The sequence below is a fragment of the Pinus tabuliformis genome, chromosome Q, assembly GCF_031772625.1.
Source record: "Pinus tabuliformis cultivar Carrire ecotype Pingquan chromosome Q, CPIR1, whole genome shotgun sequence".
In the NCBI taxonomy this organism is placed as follows: domain Eukaryota; kingdom Viridiplantae; phylum Streptophyta; class Pinopsida; order Pinales; family Pinaceae; genus Pinus; species Pinus tabuliformis.
The window spans coordinates 1,186,244,103-1,186,265,676 of record NC_142296.1 but is presented as its reverse complement, the minus strand read 5'-3'; the positions used below and the strand labels follow the sequence as shown (position 1 = coordinate 1,186,265,676).

Here is a 21,574-nt window from a genome sequence, read left to right as displayed (position 1 = left end):
ATTTTTTATTGTCTGGATGTATTATTTCATTTTCAAGTTAATGTTTATCTTCTACATTACACCACAATTTAAAAATGTTATTATAATTAATAAGATCCACATATATTGCTTCATGGCCTTTAATTATAAATCACATTCTCCATGCACAATCGACTTTTTGGGTTCTTATGAAGATATTTCTACAATCAAATAATTTTACATATTCACATTTCATATTTAGTTAAGTAGATTGCAACATATACAAAAGGAGTAATATTATAATTGTGGCAACATAGACTTTTTACACAGCCTTCATATCAAACTTTTAGTGGTCATTTGCATATATCTTTCTTTGTTGGGTGATTGTTAGTAGTAAAATTTTAACAACAAAGGAGTTAGAATGAAATCATAACAAGTATCACAACCTTAATTGATAAAACTCTAGATTACATAAAACGATGTCTTCTTAAACAAATTGATCAACCCAATGTGGAAAATTTTATTATTTGTATATAATCAAAATTATCAGAAGCAATTTCATTTAGATTGTCAACAAATCGATCCATCCCCATTTCTCAATAAAATTTACATTTACTAGTTTTAGAACAAATTCATAAAACCTCTCACAATGCCTTATCACGGCTCTCTTTAACAACTCCAATAGTCACGCTCTTTAGGAGACTTTAACATATTTTTATACAACAAGAACGGTAATTTATGTTGTTCACGTAGCATTACCATGTCTTTGGAAAATCCTTTTGAAAGGTCAATAACTCTAGTGACTCAACTCTTTTAATAATATGGGAAGCTAAGCTCTCCAAATCTTGACTTTGAGATTTAGGAGTGAAAAACACTCCAACACATATTAAGAAAGGGATAATGGGAGTTTATACTTTATTAACTCTTGAAGGGAAATTATATTCAATTTTTCATTACCTATATGCATTTGTATTGTAGAATATGATATCTTTCCATTCAAAAGTGGTCATACAAATATATCATAATGAGACATTCAATTCAACCATCTTCAATAATCCCTTCGTAAATGATGAATTCAAACTTCTCCCGTTGTTCTCACCTTTGATTCATACATAGAGATTATGTGTAGCCTATGCCATTATAACAACTAGATTAATGACATCCAAGATTGTCTAAATTTCAAGTGTATACACAATTGGAGATAGGGCACAAAATAAAATGAGTGAATTCATACCACAACATGAATGACACCCATCTTCCTTTATGCCAAAACTATCTCATCAAAAAAATAAAGAATATCAATTTATTTAAATTAGTTCAATAAGATTCCCATGGGGATAGCTCGACATGAGTTCAAACCCTGTAATTAAGCCAACAAAACAAATTAGTTCAATAAAATAAAAACTATAATGATGTAAATGTTATAAACAATAATAAAATAAAAGCTATAATAATGTAAATTTAGTAAACATAACATATTATATATTAATATGGTGTTCTAATCAAATAAATAAAGGCTATAATGATATAAATGTTGTAAACGTTTTTATCAGTGGATAAAAAAAATATGAATATGAAATGGATTTAACCTTTTTTTATTGTGCATATTGATCAGTAAGCTAGACCCATACTGCGCCTTGTCTCATGCCATAAATAAACAGGTACACTCAAGAAATCTGTTAGACAAACCGATTCACAGTGTACTTGTTCTTGGAGCAGAAGCAATTTGCTTAGCTTTACATCCTTCCCACTATATTATATATTACTATGGTGTTCTAATCAAATAAATGAATGCTTTAAATAAAAAATAATTTTCATTTACAATATAGTGGCAAAAAAAATTGCAATTCACACTAGCTCCAATGTGAAACTCAGTTTAAAAAAATATAAATAAAGATCTTAATTGTACATGTTATAAATAGTCAACCAATATTTTTTATTATGAAGAAAATTGATATATTAAAAAAAAAACTAATGCACGTGACATTGTGATAATATTAATATTTAATAAAACAAAAAATCCATTATGAAAAAACTGAAGTATTAAAAAAAACTAATATACTTTACATTATGATAATATTAATATATAATAAAAAAATAATTATAAATAAAGATATGTGTTAATTGTACATGTTATAAATAGTCAACCAATATTTTTTATTATGAAGAAATTGAAATATTAAAAAAAAACTAATATACTTGACATGAGATTATGATAATATTAATATATAATAAGAAAATAATAATAAATAAAACTATGTAATATGTTTTTAATTTAAATATAAGAGTTTCTGAGTAAAATGCAAATTAAATTAATATTAGTATTGATCTGTAATTTAATTGGTTATTATGTTTATACGATACAAATTGAAATTAATTTTTTTTTAATAATAACATTGATTATAAATTTTTGAATAAAGTGAATAATAGATTTTACCACAATTAAAATCAAAGTAAATGTGAAAAATGAATAAGTTTAAGATGTTTTATAAATTTCCTTAATTATTGTTATTTTTAGAAAGAAACGAGGGAAAAATAAAATATACCGAAATGAGAGAGAAATAAAATATACTAAATTATAAATAATTTAAAATTTAATTAATGAAAAAATAACAGTGAATTAGCTTGTTTGAAGTGGGGGAAAATTGAAACCAGTTTGCCTGTGGTCAAGAACAGTGGTTTGCTTATATAATATACAGAATTTCTTTTGAATGGTGCTGCGTCGTACTCACCTCCGTGGTTCCTGTTAACAAACTCTCCCCATTATAATGACAAACTGCTGTAAGGCTCATCTGTGCACGTATCAATTTTTTTTTTGTGACTGTTATATGATTGGTATGAGAATTTGCTCTGCACTCTATTTGTAAGAGCTGCATTCCTTTTGACAAGTCGAAGTTTTGGGCGGTAGTAGTATTTTAACCAGAGCATTGGTGAAAGGGGAGATACAAACAGCAGAGGAACCCTGTCCTGAGAACCAAGGAGGAAAACCATATCCAAATTTCCATTCTAATCAGAGCTCAAGCCGAAAACAGGGTATTTTCACCATGCCTGGAGGGTTTATCAGAAAGGAACCCTCGGATTCCAAGAAATTGAGAGAAACTCCTGAGGTGGTAGACCTGTTTACTCGTGCAAAGTGGATGACCTTCTGTGATAAAATTCAAGGTCACGATGATGAAATAACAGAGGAGTTCCTAAGGTCCCTATAGCCCAAATAAAAAACATTGGCAACTGTAAATTTCAGGGGATTGACCTTGAAACTCACCCCACAACTCATTAGCTGGGTCACTGAATTGCCATTGGGGATGCCCTGGGATAAAGAGGAAAGGAAATTGGGCCAAAAAGCCAAAAAGGAATTCTTCCTACTAGAAGAACAGTTTTCAGAGAATAAAAATAGGGTCCGGAGAGCTAGCTTACAGCCATTTTGGAGTGAGGTCAGCCTTCAAATTATGAAATATATTACTTGTGAGGGGCAATTTAGTATTGTGTATGGTTATCACTTCCACTTGTTAACTGAGCTCAGGCATAAGATGGATTTTCCCTCAGAACAAAAATTGAGCATCCCATACTTCCTCCTACAGTCATTGATTGAGTGTGGAACAAAACTAAAGGAGGGGACACCAGACCAGCTGGCTCATCATGGGCTTATCAAGCTCCTCGTAGAAGATGCCTTCCATACTTATACTGTCCCTATCTCTTGGGAGATTTTCCGTAATATGACCAAGAATGATGATATCCGGACTCTGGCAGAAGAACTCACTTCATCCAGCAGTGAGGAGAAGGAACATATTGAGGCAGAGAAGAAAACTAAGGGTAAGAAAACCCAGGACAGACCATCACAGGAAAAGCCACAAGAAAAACAAAAGGAAAAGCAAGAAAAAGGACAAGCTGCTGAGGCCAAAGCTGGGAGTAAAGTAAAAACACCAACGCCAAGGGAGAGACGGTTGCAAACCCGGGCAGAGAGGACTGAAAAGGTACAAACAAGTAAAGGCACACCCAAGGCAACCACAACACAAGTCAAAGAGAAGGCACCCCCAGCCAAGCAAGCCAAATCAGGGAAAACTGGTTCTACAGGAAGCCAACAGACTATTTCTACAGGAAGTCAGAAAACTGCTTCTACAGGAAGCCAGAAAACGGCCACTACAGGACTTTCTACAGGAAGTCCGGGGAAAGGGCAGCAGAAGGAGAAATCGGCCGAGATTTTAGCTAGGGAGGCAGTAGCTATGCTGGCCACCCTAAGCACATCCCCCAAGCAGAAGGAAAAGCGAAAGAGGGAGCCTCCCTTGTACTTTAAGGCAAGAAGAAGTGTAAGAATTAAAACTGGCATACCCCAACCACCATCCAAAGAACCAATCACCATTGTAGACACCCCTACCACACCAAAGGAGAGGTCCCCCTCCAAGGCAGCCATCACTTATGAGCGGGGAAGCCCGAAGACATCCACCTGGAGGGAGAGGATGAAAATGTTGGACACAAAAACCTCTCTACATGATGCTGAAACCATTCTACAGGAAACATTGGCTAGACTGAAGGAGACCGAAGAAATGGAAGGTGAGGCAGCCAAATCACCACAGAAGGAAGAAGAGGTCGAGCACATTATGGAACCTAGCCCCCAGCCCAGCTTGGGCTCCTATTATAACTTCTTGGAGGCTGGAAATATCATTCCTCAGAAATTCACAGTGCCACTTTTCCTTGCACTAGAGGAAGAGAGGGTGAGGACCCACACTTGGATGAAAATCGCTAAGTCCAAGGGAGTAGCAGATATAGGTCCTTTGGAGGAGTAGCTCAAAGAGGCCAGAAGAGAATTGGCTATGGTACGACATGTGGAAAGCATCCAGCGGGTTAGGCTACTGGAAGAAAATGAGTAGCTCAAACAACAGCTATAGTCACAGGGATAGAGGCAGGAAGACGGGCCTCACATCTTGGGGGAACAAGAGCAACAGGAGGGGCCCACAACAACCATAGATACCCCTTATGAACAACGAAGAAAGGAAGGGACACAGACTAAAATTGAGGCACTGAACCAGCAGCTACAGGAACAAGAATTACAGATACATTCTCTAAAACAACAGCTGCAAGAAAAGGAGGCCCAACTGGCCTGCATGGCCAGCTAGGCAATGGAAGCTTTGCAGTGCAGGCAGCCTGCCAAATCCTATGCCCTTTACCTCAAGGACCAATGGTTACAGTTTCAAATCAATACCTTGGCTCAAAGGGGCATCACCCCTTTCCAAAATTATCATCAGTTTGCAGCTTTATGTGGCAGCAGTTCATCTGAGGATAGGGCCAAATTGGCAGAGTTCTACTTGCACAACTTTGCCCTTCCAGACATGAACGCATGGGATCCTAACATGGTGATAGGGGATGTCCAGCTTATGGCCATGGCCTCTTGGATGAGCCATGAGGAGAAGAGAGCAGCAGAGGTCCGCAGTATCATAGGCAGAGAGCTCAGTGAGCCTCTCATGATCAGAGCAGAGCCAGATGACCCATCAGCAGTGATAAGCGCCCACCAGCACTTGGCCAACAGTCCTCAGGATCTACCGGAATACATTGAGCAACAGGCTCAAGCCATTGCCCATTTTGAGGACATGGAGAGACTGTTGGGAGAAAACTGTATGCATGCCTGCACAAGGCGGTGGAACACATTGCCTCACAGCTTGAAGATAAGGGAATACCACTCTCCCACTAGGATGAGGGAGGCCTTGGCAAGGGTACCTCTCTACAAAAAGTTGATGCAGGACTTGCAGGCCAATTGGATTGGCTTGAAATTCAGTCCTCCTTTACTTCTGGGATTGCTAGAAGGAGTGAAGGAAGAGGAGGAAGGTAGACAATGGGAGGAAGTGGAGAGGAAGGCAGGATTCCACGACCGGGAAGAGGATATCACAGCAGAGGCTTGGGACGTGAGGGAGGTGATCAAAGCCATAAAGGATGATGAGCTGGACTAGTTGCTCAGAGGATGAGCAATCGATTCAGCAGGGGGGTGATGATGAGCCCCCAAATTGGGTAACCTATTGGGCTCATTTTTCCTAATTGTCCTTGTTCAATCCTCCATTTTTCATAGATTATGCATGTTTTTCTAGTATGTTTATGTTATTTGAACGAATAAGGGTGGTCACTCTACCTAGGAGACTAATACGTGGTTATTTCAGGATTTTTGGACAAATTTTGGAGCAAAACCAAGCAATCATGGGTTAGCTGACAGCCAAGCTTGAGGTGAGGATTCGTAGGGAGGTTGTCTCTTGCATTAAATGGCCTTCCTCGAAATCTCCACCCTCAACACCATGCTCCACAGGCCACCAAAATGAGTTTTAAAGGCAGCCAAATAGTTTTTGGAGGAGTGACTGTTCACTAGCAGTTGGGACAGCCGAGTCCCTTGAATCTAGGAAGGCTGCTAGCCCCCTCATATTGTATAAGTAGGGAGGCCTCAACCTTCGTAGTTTACTTTTGGAACTATTGTTATTTTTGCACTATAGTGCTGTCATTTTGCTCAGCCTGTTTTATTGTAGCTATTGCTGTACAACTTTCTTATGATGGTTATTTTTGAATAATGATAAGCAGCTCTATTTGGTATCAGATCTGAGTTCTTTATAGGAGCCTGCAGCTCTTGGGGTTGGGCCCAACCCGAGTGCTAAGGCCTCCTCTATGTATTGTTAGTTGTTCTTTATGCATTTGCAAAAACATTTCTGTTAAGTAGGTTAAAGTTTGCTGATTAACTAGGTCACTGTTAATGGTTAGAAAGACTTTTTGAATGCTCAGATTTAGTTGATAGGTTGTTTACAGAAAAAGCTTCAAAAAAAGGGCCATCAAACATCTCTGGTTCCACCTCTCCTTCAGTAGGATCTAGAGCTGGGATCAGGATAACTTTGCTGCCCACAAAAACACTGATTTTGCTTTGCCATGCAATCACTAGTGTTTGATTTTCATGTGTAGAAGTTGGTTGCAAGTTCAGACTTTCGTTTGCTTAGTTGCATGAGTTAAAATACATGGTTTCATTGCAGGTCACACTTCTGTTCATTCTCTTTATTGGCAGCTAGCAGATTTAGGTCATCGTAATTAGGATTTTGAATTTACAGGTCTTCGTTGGATCAGTTGGGAAAAACGCCTTGCAGAGTACCTGTACCACTCCTTCATCTGTTCATTCACCATCAACACCATCCACTCCACCCTCTGCTTAGAATCCTTGCCTCCTGTTCGCCATTTGCTCCCATAACCCTAGTTTTGTGTGTAACATTGCTTTAGTCTTCTTTGAACCAAATACAGCCATCCACACCTGTCCACAACTCCATCCACCGAGTTCTAGACCATCTCCAACCCTCACCCTACCTCCACACTCACTCCTTCACCTTTCCCTCTCCATTCATCCACCAAAAACCTCATTTCTGAACATCCTGTAGAAAATTCCAGACATCATGTAGAAAATCGCAGACATCCTATAGAACCCCTGCAGACTTCCTGTAGAGGCTCACGAATGAGGTTTCTTGATAGCCAAACTCAGTGAAACTCTGGGGAAGGGTGTTAGGGACCCCTTAGGCCCTCTCTGAACCTTCTTGACCTCCTCCAAACATTTCCTCTTGCCCATCCACCTCTGCACAGCCAAAAACAGTCAAATCATATGCATAATAACTCTGGCAACATATTCAAAAATACAAAAAGATGTTTCTTTAAGATGTTACTGAAGAAGTAGCTTAGATACATATATTTACCTTCCTAGGAGTCAATGGCATTTCCTTCAGTAGCTTGCATCCTCCTCCTTGCATCAGTAGGGTTAGCTAGTAGAATTAGGGTTTGCTAGGGTTTGCATTTTCTTTTAGCTTTTCACTGTCTTTCTGCAAGTAGATCAGCCTTCTTCAAAGTAGCTTTCGTCCATCGGTTAAAAAGCTTCTTCTCAGAGCTCATAGAAGTTGGCTTGAGCCCTTAGCGGACTTGTGCCAGCTGACCAAGTGACAGCTGCGGCAAGAGCTAGTACTTGTGCATACAGCACTGTTGCTTCCAAGTTTGTTACAAACTACCAGGTTGATAAAAGTAAAGAAGGGAGTCCCAAGAGTTGTAGCATTATTCCTGCAATACTGGAGCTCACCAATTGTCGATATCCGGATCTGATATAATTATAAGGTTTGATTCAATATAATATTGTGTGTGCTCAATCAGAACTTTTGAATAAGACATCTAATATAACATCATCGAAACAAAGCTCCGATATTTGGACCTGATTTATTTATAAGTTCCATTTAATGCAAGATCACATCCGTTTATCAGATGCTTTGTAATGCCATACATCTTAAAATCTCTGACATTGTGGACCCGATTTGTTTTGTTACGGTGATGTAATGCCATATCGCGTCTGCAATATCACAACTTTGGTTATGTGCGACCATTTCAAACCTCCGATATAACAGATGCGATATATTTATTACAAGTTTAATTGTGATTTCGCATCTGCCTCATATCGGAGCTACCCAATATCGCAAGTTTTTCATGTTGTCTCATTTCAGAAGTTGCGATAAGCCTTTTGTCGATACCATACGATTCTCGCCACTTGTCACTTACAGGGGGATTCTGTTATAATAAATGAAAAGTTTGTTTCATTGGTTTTGTGGGGATTTTATTATGTTTAGGTTTCAATTCGATTTTCGTTTGAGTTTAATAAAATCTCTGCTTGATTGTAATAGGGATGAACCGAGGGTTGATAAGGAGAAAGTAACAGTTTGATCTAAGATTTCCGAAGACTTTCTTCCATGTGCCACAACACGGTTCTAAACTGAAGGGATTGTTGTAACAAAGACTGAAAAAGGCCAAAACTTGGGCAGCAATTCAGTCTTTCGGCTAAAGAAATTATCAAATTGTTTCTAGATGTAAAATTGGTAACAAAAGTATGGAAAGAATGACTTGGAATGCCATTGGAATTTCCTAATCAAACAACATAATAAGTCGTTGATTATGAGATGTCTCTCCAACATAATCACTCATTTACTTTCAACACTTAACAATGCGTTATCCACTGCATAGAGGCGTGCACAAATCCATCATCCACTTGAATTAAAGCCAATGACAGATATATGCGAGAGTGGGGAAACAAGTGGAGAGTCAAGTTGTTGCAACTGCAAATGACTATTATCTTTTACTTTAATTTTAGTATGGTTTGTTAAAAACACTTCAACATTCTATGGAACTTTTCTATATTTGTGTTTAGATTACAAACTATAAATCCCATTCATTATTATGAAGGAAGGGTTCAAAATTTCTGCGAGAAATCTTTTAGTTTTCACTATTGTATCTTGAAGAAGTCTTAATGGAAAGAGGAACCACTACTATTTCACTTATGAGCAGAGTTAACGTTGTCGGGTATTATTATATGAAAATCAACACTCTGTTTATCATTTGAATGGTTACTGTATTTTTGTTTTTCAAATACATTTCTGTAAGCGATTAAGCTTTATCGCTACTAATGTGTTTAATTGAAAACTCTTAAGTATATGAAAGAACAAAAATATATGATATGTGTGATGTGTTTCAAGAACTAATCTAGTACTTAATTATTTAATTAGATTAGTCATCTTTATTTGTTTTAGCCTCACAAAAGATTTGATAATCTATATTATCATGTTTAATGTGAGATCTTTATAAGTCACATATACAATAAAATCTTTCCCGGGATAGAATAATTTAAGTCTATATATTTATGTATCTTAGTTTCACTTACATAATCAATCACACACATATATATATCACATCCGCTTTTATATCTTTCATTAAGGAAAATTGGTCCCATAATCCTAGTCGAAGCCACCATTCCAAACGGAAAAGGAGCTTCCCTAAGTTCCCGCATGGGTGGTTTCCCCCGATGTTGAGACAAATATTTTCGAGCCTTCAACAACTAGGTGTGACACAATAAGTCATATAGGAATATAAATTCAAGTCATAATACAATATCAATGTTACTGAGATATGATCTGAGTAACTGTCACATCACTATATATAAATGATTCCACTGCCCCATATGTGCACCATAGAGTGATGCCATGCCATTTACGAATCACAGAGAAATTCATAAAGAATGAGCCATTGCACAAACCATTATGATTACTAAAGAGGTAGATTCAAACACTATATGTTGTGTGTTATAAAAATATAACGAATCATAGGTGCAAGTCTTAGTGAGTCTCAAAACATATACATCGAACCTCTGTTCAGAGTATACAAGGCACCACGGATCTAATTTTTGCCACAAGTAACATAAACAAGTCTCTGTCAATTAATACGAGGTACTGAATAGTGCAAGACTCATAAGTAAGAATATAGATAGAGATCAACGAGCCTCATAGAGATCAAAGAAATGTATAAAAATATTAATTAACCACAGGGAGCTTGTGTAATTTCCTCAGAAACCATCACAAAAGGAATAACAAACTTATTAGAGATATGCCAACATGAGTGATCTTAAGAACTGCCATCCATTGACCTTAGCTCTGATACCAAGTTGAGGAATCAAAGAGTTTATGAATTAGGGTTGATTTCTCTTAGCATGGTAATTATTTGTGAGTTTGTTGGCTTATTATTTCCTTTAATACATTATTTTCATCAAATAATTTAAAAAAACATAAACATGAAGATTAAAAAAGACAATGAACACGAGATATAAGCCCCAAGCTAGGGAAAAACCCCTTCAAGGGGAAAACCCAGAAAATATTTTCTTCTTATAAAATGAGATCAAAGTGAGATATCCAAGACCTAAATCCATCCTCCAAGAGGCTAAGTTAAGCTTTCTAAAATCCATAGAAAATTTGCACTTGTCTCAGATCTTCTACAGCCCAGGAAGCTCACACTGTTTCAAATCTCTCAATAGCCTAGGAAGCTCACACTGTTGAGATCTTCTTCCCTAGAAGAATTTGAATTATTTTAGATCACGGGAGGTTATGATATCAAACATCTAACTAGGAAGCTCTCTCTCATATTGCAGAAGGATAGTCTTAGACACTTCACATTCCTTCACAAGGAAACAACCTCTGAACTTCGAAAATTTTACCTCATAATTCGTTACAGAAAAACACCAAATTACATGTCTTTTGGGTGGATGATGTATGCCAATATATAGTTGTTCTAACATATGAAAAGAAATGTCCTTTCATTAAGCTGACTTGACATCCAAGGGGCCTGACTTGACTTCTTGAGGTGAGTTTACCCAATTACATTTTCAAAAATTCTTTTTCCTTTTTCTTTACCAGAAGTCCAAATAGGACTTTGACTCTTTGAATCAATAAATCCTAGAACCATGAAGAACATGCTTAACTAATGAAATAATAAATATAAAATTATTTATCTTCTTTTTTCTTTTGCATGAAATACACAATGATACAAGTACAATGATAATTATGAAGACTGAACCTAGTTACCATTTTCAATAAGAACCACATTGCAAAGTAAGTTATTTACTCAAAATACTTGTTATATTTTTTAGATGTAGCAAAGAAAATTATTTTCAAAGGAAACAATGATGGTATTTCTATTAAAGAATACATAAAATAAAGATAGTTATTATGGAGGAAGGAATGGATATAGTGGGTAGGTATTAATTTAAAAGAATATTTCCTTATGGTTGTAGTTTCTTAACTGTGACAAGATGATGGCACCTTTTTTTTTTTTTCTAGTTAAAACTAACCTAAGTACCCGCGGGGGATTTGAACCAGTGACCTATCGCAAGGAGTGCCTTAACAATGCACTCATTCACCGTTAATCCAAAGCCCCGTGGGCAAGATGATGGCACCTTAAGATGAAGCAATTGAATAATTAATTTTAGATAGGCGGTCTAACGTTTTGCAGAAAGATAAAGAGTGCAACAAGGGTTTAGTTTCATTCACAAAATTCCTATTACATGTTCATAGATGTATTTGGCAATAACATGTCATTATTTCTATAAACCCTAGTAGAAAGCATAATTTAATCAATTTTAATTTGGCTAAAATATTACAAGTTTCAGGAAGGAAATTAAAAGCACATAGGTTGAGGGTGAGACTATTTAAACTTTTAATGATTTGAATATTACCATGGATAAATATGTGTTGCATTTGGGTTTTCTGTTATATATAAAGATAATGTAGATATTGTTTTATAATATCCTTGGATGGACATGGTTGGTACAATTAATATTAGTTAGCAAAATAAGTTATTAGAACTTTGTTACAAGAAAAAAATCACTTTGCATGATATTTTTCTTACTAAATAAGAAAGGCCCAAGGGGCCACCTATTTTTTTTGGTAGAGAAATTAATGAAAATGTTAAGGTTGAATCAAAAGAAGAGAATATTGAAGCATATGAATAAAACCCCAACAAGGGCATAAAAAATGGCTTAAAATAACCCCGAGTTGCATAGTCCAAGCCAACAAAAATGACATATAAGGTTGATGTATATTTCCACCGACACCATTAAGAGAAATGATTGTCCTGAAGGAAAGTGTGTGAGCATCGAAAAACTTTTGAACCAACATAGAACCAAAAGGGAAACTAATATGGAAGCTCATGGAGGACCTAAAGCAATGCATGGGGATACCATAGTAGCACAATGACAACATGGTGCTAAAGAGTAACTTGAATCAAGATCAAGGTGTAAAGGAACTAGTTGGACCCCATGCCTACATTTCACTAGGATTGATGGATGCTCATGCTTAGTACCAATTGGTCACATTACTTAGTAGATTGTATTAAATGACTTCCTCCCATGTTTCGAGGACAAAAGGTTCAAATGGGATGAAATGTAATGTACCCATGGAGGATAATACGAGGTACCCAATGGGGGTAATAATAGATAAGCGACCATATTGTGGAAAATAAAAACATTAGAAAGGTTTACTATAAGGTTCCACCTACTAGAAGGTTTCCTCACTAGAAAGTTCCTTGGAAGTTAAATAGAACCATGTAAAGAAGTAGAAGCAATGTAATGAGATTTATTGTGAAAAATATTGTAATCATAGCAATCATGATATATGCATTGTTTCTTTCCTTAAGGAATTAACAATGTCACCCTACCTCAAGGGTTTTATCTACATTCTTGTGTTCATTCTTCTATTGTCTATTGGAGGGATCTATTATGTCATTCTCAAGTTAATGTCTATCTTCTACATTCCACCACAGATGAAAAATATTATTATAGTTAATAAGATCCACATATATTGCTTCATGTCCCTTAATTGTAGATCACATCTTCCATGCACAGTAATTTTTTTAGGTTCTTATGAAGATTTTTCTACCATCAAATAATTTTACATATTCACATTCTAGATTTATAAATAGATCACAACATATACAAAAGGACTAATATTATAATTGTGGTTGCATAGCCTTTTTATACAACCTTCATATCAACCTTTTAGTGGTCATTTGCATGTCTCTTTCTTTGTTGGGTGATTGTTAGTAGTAAAATTTTAACAATAAAGGAGTTAGAATGAAGGCATGACAAGTATCACAACCTCAATTGACGAAACCCTATATTACCTAAGCGATGTCTTCTTAAACAAATTGATCAGCCTAATGTGGAAAATTTGATTAGTTGTACACAATCATAATTCTCAGAAGCAATTTCATGTAGATAATCAACAAATAGATCCATTCTCATTTTTCAACAAAATTTACTTTTACTAGTTTTAGAACAACTTCAAACAACCTCTCACAATGTCTTATCATGGCTCTCTTTCACAACTTCAATAGCCATGCTCTTCAGGAGACTTTGGAATATTTTTCAACAACAAATACAACAATTTCTACTCTCCATGTTGCCTTACCACGTCTTTGGAAAATATTTTTGAAAGGTCAACACCTTTAGTGACTTAACTCTTTTAATAATATGGGAAACTAAACTCTCATTCCAAATCTTGACTTTGAGATTTAGTAGTAGAAAAAAGTCAAACACATATCAAGAAAGGGATAATGGGAGTTTATACTTTATTAACTCTTGAAGGGAAATTATATTCAATTTGTCATTACGTACGTGGATTTTTTTATTGTAGAATATCATACCTTTTCATTAAAAAGTGGTCATACCAATATATCATAACAAGACATTCAATTCAACCATCTCCGTAACCATCTTCAATAATCCCTTTCTAGATGACGAATCATAACTTCTTCCATTGTTCTCATTGTTGATTCATACGTAAAGATTATGTGTGGTCTATAGAGTTTAATATAATCACATAATTTAAACATTATTTATCACAGACAAAGTTAATCCTTTACCTTGTAATTAATTAGATTGTAAAGAGACATTATAATCATGCAAAACAAATTAAGTGTGAATGAAACAAACCCACAATAAAAAGGTAATCCATGATATACTCAAACAACTAGATTAATGACATCCAAGATTGCTCAATTTTGAAGTGTATACCCAATTGGAGATAGGGAAAAAAATGAAATGAGTGAATTAATACCACAACATGAATGACACCCATCTTCCTTTATGCCAAAACTATCTCATAAAAAAATAAAGAGTATCAATTTATTTAAATTAGTTCAATAAGATTCCTACGGGGGATAGCTATGTCTCACGATCACCTTGGTAATGAGGAGCTATGTCCCCTACCTGTAATTGAGCCAACAAAACAATTAGTTCAATAAAATACCAAACATTAATAAAATAAAAACTATAATAATATAAATGTTATAGACATTAATAAAATAAAAAATATAATGATAATGAGGAGCTATGTCCCCTACCTGTAATTGAGCCAACAAAACAATTAGTTCAATAAAATACCAAACATTAATAAAATAAAAACTATAATAATATAAATGTTATAGACATTAATAAAATAAAAAATATAATGATGTGAATGTTATAGACATTAATAAAATAAAGACTATAATGATGTAAATGTTGTAAACATAATATATTATATATTATTATGGCGTTCTAATTAAATAAATAAAGACTATAATAATATAAATGTTGTAAACATAACATATTATATATTACTATATTGTTCTAATTAAATAAATAAAGACTATAATGATATAACTGTTGTAAACATACTATGGTGTTCCAATTAAATAAATAAATACTTTAAATAAAAATTAGTTTTCATTTACAATACAGTGACAAAAAAAAATTGCAATTCACACGAATCCCAAAGTGAAATTCAGTTTAAAAAATCATAAATAAAGATATTTGTTAGCTGTGAATGTTATAAATAGTCAACCACTATTTTCGATTCTGAAGAAATTGAAGTATTAAAAAAATAATAATGTACTTGATTGTGATAATATCAATATATAATATAAAAAAAATCCATTCCCAAGAAACTAAAGTATTAAAAAAAGTTGACATTGTGATCATATTAATATATAATATAAAAACACTTATAAATAAAACTATATAATATAGGAGTTTTTGAATAAGGTGCAAGTTAAATTAACATTAGTATTCAGGTCAGGGCATCCTATTAGCCGATATTTCAGTGCTATCCATTTCATAGTGACTGACACGCACGCATTTTCGTGTCCAGAGATCTTTTCAAAATGCATGTAATTTAATTGATTATTTTGTTTATATGATACAAATTGAAATTTAATTAATCTTAATAATAATATTCATTATAAATTTTTGAGTAAAGTGTATAATAGATTTTACAACTGTTTAAAAGTGTATAATAAATCAAAGTAAATGTGAAAAATAAATAAATTTGAGATGTTTTATAAATTCCCTTGATTATTATTATTTAAAAAAAAACAAAATATAAAAAAATAAAATAAAAATAAAAATAATAATACTAAATTATAAATAATTTAAAATTTAATTAATGTTAAATAAATAAGTTTAAAATGTTTTATAAATTTCTTTGATTATTATTACTTAAAAAAAACAAAATATAAAAAAATAAAAATAATAATACTAAATTATAAATAATTTAAAATTTAATTAATGAAAAAATAACAGTGACTTAACCTCTCACGTGTTATTATTTTTACAAAGAAATGAGGGAAAAATAAAATATACTAGAATATAAATAATTTAAAATTTAATTAATGAAAAAATAACAGTGACTTACCTCTCACGTGGTATAAAGATTCGTTCAAGTTTGATTTTCATGTTCTCGTCCTCCCACCTTAACCTTTCCCACCACTCCTTTGCGCTTTTGTCCCCTGGAATATGGCTGATAAATTAATGCGCATAAATTTGGCAGCTTTTCCATCCCTTTAGGAAATCTTTTCAAAGATTCGCATCCAACTATCTTTAAGACACGGAGTTGAGGTAATGTTGTTTCATTCCACACTCCCGTCTTTGATGTTCCACCCAAAGACTCTAAATCCCGTAGCCTTATGAGAACCAACTTCTGTAAGCTTACATATGTATTTGGACTCCCTATCCCCAACTCTCTCAAACTATAGCACTGCCACAACTTCAGAAGCTTTAAATTGGGCAACCGCTCCAATGGAGACAGCTCCCTTATGTTGTCGCAACCATACAATGTGACCATTTCAAGATGTTCAAACATGCAATTCGGCAGACTTAACCCTCCGTACCCGAATAGCATAAAACTCTGTAGCTTTTTCATGTTCTGCATGTCGTCTGGAAGGAGATCCTCTTCATAACTAGAATTGTAGTTCAACGCTAAGTGCCTCATCTCAGACCAGGTTCCCATTATGCCATCTTTAATTCTTGCATCCTGCTGCTCCGTGTCTATCCATACTTGCAACTCCGTCAAGCTTCTGAGACCCTTCAAACTCCAAATACTCGCCGGTGCTTCCATTTCCACACTTAGGGCTGTGTACACACTTAACTGGAGTCTGCTGAGTGAAGTAAGTTCAGACATCTCACGCGGAATCATCTTTAACGATTTACATTTGTGTAAATTAAGATGCTTGAGATTTGTGAGCTCTCCAATCTGAGATGGCAATGAAGTTAGACCTGTACAATATGAAAGATCCAAAAATTGAAGACTGGAAAGATGGCATATCTGTTCAGGCAAATCTTTGATTCGGAGCCCGCTTAATGAGAGAAACTGGAGCATTCTGAGCTGCCCAATTGACGTCGGGATTGAAGTTATTTGGGAGCATCCCGACAGATTGAGAACCCTGAGAGAGGTTAAGCTGAGAAGAAACTCTGACGGAAGCTCTTTCAACTGTCGATTGCCTTGTAAGCTGAGACTCGCAAGCTTTGGGCATCTCAACTCAGTGGGTAGATGTTCCATAGAACTCTCGGCTACTGATATCCTGCTGCAGTTTTCATCGTGAACCTCTGGGAAATTTAGTTGATTTTGACTAAATACACAGTTCTCCTCTTTCTGCCCAATGTAGACCGCCATGTCATGAATACACTCGTGAACTCTTATTGTCCTCCTCCCGTCAAAGAGATCCCTGCTCTTACAGACTCTGTGGAAGAAGAAACGGTCTACAAGGAGTTTTAAATACTTGCGGGCAATGGCGATGTCCATTAAATAGGATCCTTGTTGGCTCTTCACCAACCCCTCTCCAATCCACATTTGCAGTAATGTATCTGTATCAATTTCTTCACCTTTCCTGTACATGGCACAATATAAGAAGCACCTCTTCACGTGTGAATTGGGCAGAGCATCATAGCTATACCGGAGTCGTGCATAGAGTTGTGCATCAAGGCGGCCAGCATGATGAGTGGGTGGAAAAGAGGGATGTAGGGTTTGAATGGAGGATAAACAATTATCCCATTCATGAACACTGCTTTGCCCAATCATTGCTGCGCCCACTACATTTATGGCCAAAGGAACACCTCTACACTCTTCCGCAATATTCCTGGCACGCTCTTGTATATCCATAGAAACTTGGACGCCTTTGAAAGCCACTGTGCGAAACAGCATCCAGGCTTCATCTTTAGAGAGGGGTTGTGCCTCATCAGCTATAATCCCTGAACCTACAGATGCATCTTCCTCTTTATATGCATAAAAGGGTTTTGATGAAACAAACTGCAGGGAAGTCACCAATCTTGACAAGTCGGATTGCAAGCCATGATACATCTTATCAAAAGATGCGCTCCATTCTCTTATTTCTTGGGAGTGGCTTGTGGGATCGAGATCGAATAGGCCTTTTGCCTCTGTAAGAGAACTCCGCAGCAATTGAAGCCAGGTCTTCACGATGTCCAGGAGCCCTTTCCTCGGATGTTGGAAAAGGGTGGCAATATCGGGTTCATCTAGGAAGAGGGTAGTAATATCTTGTACAAGGCTCTCCATTGAGCTCAAGTCAGTCTGCAGAATGTGACGGTTATCCCCCTTGTTAATCACATTCTTCAACAGTTCCATGACCCTGCCGACCATAATGCTGTTTATGGCGTTGCCTGATACAACAATAATGCGCTGAAGTAAGTCATTTTGAAAGCCTTCATAGACATTATTAAAAGATGCTTTCCAATCTCTTATTTCTTGGGAGAGTGTTCTGGGCTCGAGATCGAATAGGCCTTTTGCCTCTGTAAAACATCTTTGCAGCAATCGAAAGCAGTTCCTCATGATCTGCAGGAGCTCGATCTTTTGACCTTGGAAAATAATGGCAATATCGGGTTCATCTCGGAAGAGGATAGTAATATATTGCAGAAGGCTCTCCATGTGTCTCAAGTCAATCTGCAGAATGTGACGGTTATCCTCCTTCTTAATCACATCTTTCAACAGTTCCATGACCGGGCCGACCATACGGCTATTTATGGCGTTGCCTGATAAAGCAATGTGCTGAAGCAAGTCATTTTGAAAGCCTTGATAGAGATGATCAAAAAATGCTTTCCAATCTCTTATTTCTTGGGAGAGAGTACTTCTGGGCTCGAGATCGAATAGGCCTTTTGCCTCTGTAAGACATCTTTGCAGATTTTGAAACCAGGTCTTCATGATCTCCAGGAGCTCTTTCCTCGGACGTTGGAAAAGGGTGGCAATATCGGGTTCATCTCGGAAGAGGATAGTAATATCTTGTAGAAGGCTATCCATCGGTCTCAAGTCAGTCTGCAGAATGTGACGGTTATCCTCCTTGGTAATCACATCTTTCAACAGTTCCATGACCGGGGCGGCCATATCGCTGTTTATGGCGTTGCCTGATAAAACAATGCGCTGAAGCAAGTCTTCTTGAAAGCCATGATAGATCTTATCAAACGATGCGCTCCATTCTCTTATTTGTTGGGAGAGTGTTGTGGGATCGAGATCGAATAGGCGTTTTGCCTCTGTAAGAGAACTCTGCAGCGATTGAAAGCAGGTCCTCATGATGTGCAGGAGCTCGTTCTTTTGACCTCGGAAGAGAGTGGCAATATCGGCTTCATCACGGAAGAGGATGGTCGTCTCTTGTAGAAGGCTCTCCATATGTTGTAGAAGGGTCTTCATAGAAGGCTCAGTTTGCGGAATCTGAGGATTATCCTCCTCCTTCTTCATAACATCCTTCAACAGTTCGGTGACTGGGGCGACCACACGGCTATTTATGACGTCGCCTGATAAAACAACGTGCTCAAAAAAGTCAATTTGAAAGGCTTGATAGAGATGATTAAAAAGGGCTTTCCATTCCCTTATCTCCTTGGAGAGTGTCCTGGGATTGCACATGACACTGTCAAGACAGCTTTGGCATGATCTCTCCCTGCGATCGAGTAGGCCGTTTGCCTCCGTAAGCGAATTTTGCAGCAATTGTAACCAAATCTTCACGAACTCCAGGGGCTCTTTTTCTTCATATCCGAAGAAGAAGGCAATATCGTGTACAAGGTCCTCCATACGACTCAAGTCAGTTTGCAGAATCTGACGGGTATCCTCCTTCTTAATAACTTCCTTCATCAACACCATGACTGGGTTGAATATGGCATTGATTGTGGTGACGGTTGCCATGGCTTTCTTGTTATTGTGGGGGAGCAGCGCAGATGATCAAAAGGATCAGAGAATGTGGGTGCTGTCTCTGTGGCTTGCCGCAGGGGAAGGGGCGAGATGGATTACTGAGTTGTGATGCAGAGAGTAAGGGAGGCGGATTGGACGTACAGAAGGTAAAGAGCAGTCACCAAGCGACAGAGTGTGGGTGCTATCTCTGTGTGGCTTGCCGCAGGGGAAGGGGCGAGATGGATTACTGAGTTGTAAAAGAGGCGGACTGGACGTAAAGAAGGTAAAGAGTAGTCACCCAACCGACATTAATATATAATGAAAGTTTATGAGAATTAAAAAAAGATAAAAAGGAAAAAGCATAAAGTGGGGTTTATATCCGTGTTCATAGTGTCGGTGATCATCATTTCACTTTTATTCAATAAATCAAGGAGCCTTAATCACGCTAATCCTAGATTAAAGAAAGAAGGAAAAAAGAATTGTGCTACATTGGACGTAGAGTCAGAAAAGTTAAAGGTTAATTTAGTTGTGCAAGCAACGAATACTATGCCATGAAAGGAACCAACCATTACTATGCCTGCCTTTAGCAGCTTTAACAAGATAGGAATTGGCATGAAAGAACCCTTACTATGTCTGCCTTTAGCTTTAACGGCCGAATAGATAGCAGTTGATCCCAAAGACAAATGTAAAGTGATACCGTCATTATTGTAAGGTGGGGAATGTCCTTTACGTTGGTCTGAAGAAAAGTAAAATGTAAGGTGGGGAATGTCCTTTACGTTGGTCTGAAGAAAAGTAAAAGCAATCAAATAATGCAGTCCAACGATTCTAATTTGGGCCACATGCCCAACAAGGGGACTCTCACGATCACAAAAGCACACAGAAGAAACGAATAAAAATATTTAATATAATATGGAAAATGCAAGATGAGGAAAGAAAAAGAATAATGAGTGAAAAAGGTAAGAATCTAGAAAATATGTAAAATAATAGAATATATAAGAATGGGAAAAATATATAATAGAATATATAAGAATGGAAAAATGGTGAGAATAAGATTTAAGAAAATAAATAAAAGAATAAAAAATGTATATGGTTAATATTATATAAATAATATGAATAAATTACATATAAAGAATAATTTTATATATAATTTTATATATAATTGATTAATAAAAATGAAGATATTTTTGAAAATAATAATTTAATTATATTTAATAAAGTAGATTGAAATAGAATAATAACTAATAAAATAAATTAAAGAAAAGAATAAAATATATTTATATCAAAGTATGAAATAATGTACAGATAAAAAAATAAGCATATATAAATATTAATAAATAGGTTAGACAATCATTTCTTAAATAAATAGATTTGGTTATATATATATATATTACCAAAAACTATATATTTTTAAATAAATAGCTTAATATGAGCTAGACAAACTTATTTAGTCTTTACATCAAATTGAAGCAATCCCATACATATTCATAACAATTAGTCCATGGTTAATTCTAAACATACTTTATATTTATTGGATTTAGAACAAATTCAAGCAACCTTTCACAATGTATTATCACAACTCCAGTAGCAATGTTCTTCCCAAGACACTGACATATTTTTCTACAACAAGAAAAATAATTTCTCTTCCTTTGGAAAATCAATATAAAAACTCAACATCCTTAGCTAAGCTAGGCTTCATCACAAATTGAACATCTCTTCCTATGGCCTCCATAGCCGCACCAACTTGGAGCAAATCAGTGAGCACTCAAGGATTTCATTAGGTCATAATTGGAAAACTCAACTCTATCCATGGGATTCAAGGAAAATTTTAACAA

The 21,574-nt window shown here is 35.8% G+C and overlaps 1 protein-coding gene across 2 annotated transcripts; it reads right to left on the bottom strand.

The window, feature by feature from the left end:
* Positions 1 to 728: 728 nt before the first annotated feature.
* LOC149223928 (uncharacterized) lies at positions 729 to 20,088 on the bottom strand. Of its 2 annotated transcripts, none has more exons than XM_089385970.1 (2): positions 15,990 to 20,088; positions 729 to 1,318 (listed from the first exon to the last, which is right to left on the bottom strand). In XM_089385970.1, the coding sequence occupies exon 1, from the start codon at positions 19,755 to 19,757 to the stop codon at positions 16,014 to 16,016; it is 3,744 nt and encodes a 1,247-aa protein (XP_089242096.1). In that variant the 5' UTR covers positions 19,758 to 20,088; the 3' UTR covers positions 729 to 1,318; positions 15,990 to 16,013. The 2 variants fall into 2 exon arrangements, with proteins under 2 accessions (XP_089242096.1, XP_089242097.1); XM_089385971.1 differs by lacking the exon at positions 729 to 1,318 and adding an exon at positions 13,533 to 14,524.
* Positions 20,089 to 21,574: the final 1,486 nt, after the last annotated feature.

Coding starts and splice junctions, on each gene's coding strand:
- LOC149223928 (XM_089385970.1), bottom strand. CDS start 19,757: ATGGCAACCGTCACCACAATCAATGCCATATTCAACCCAGTCATGGTG.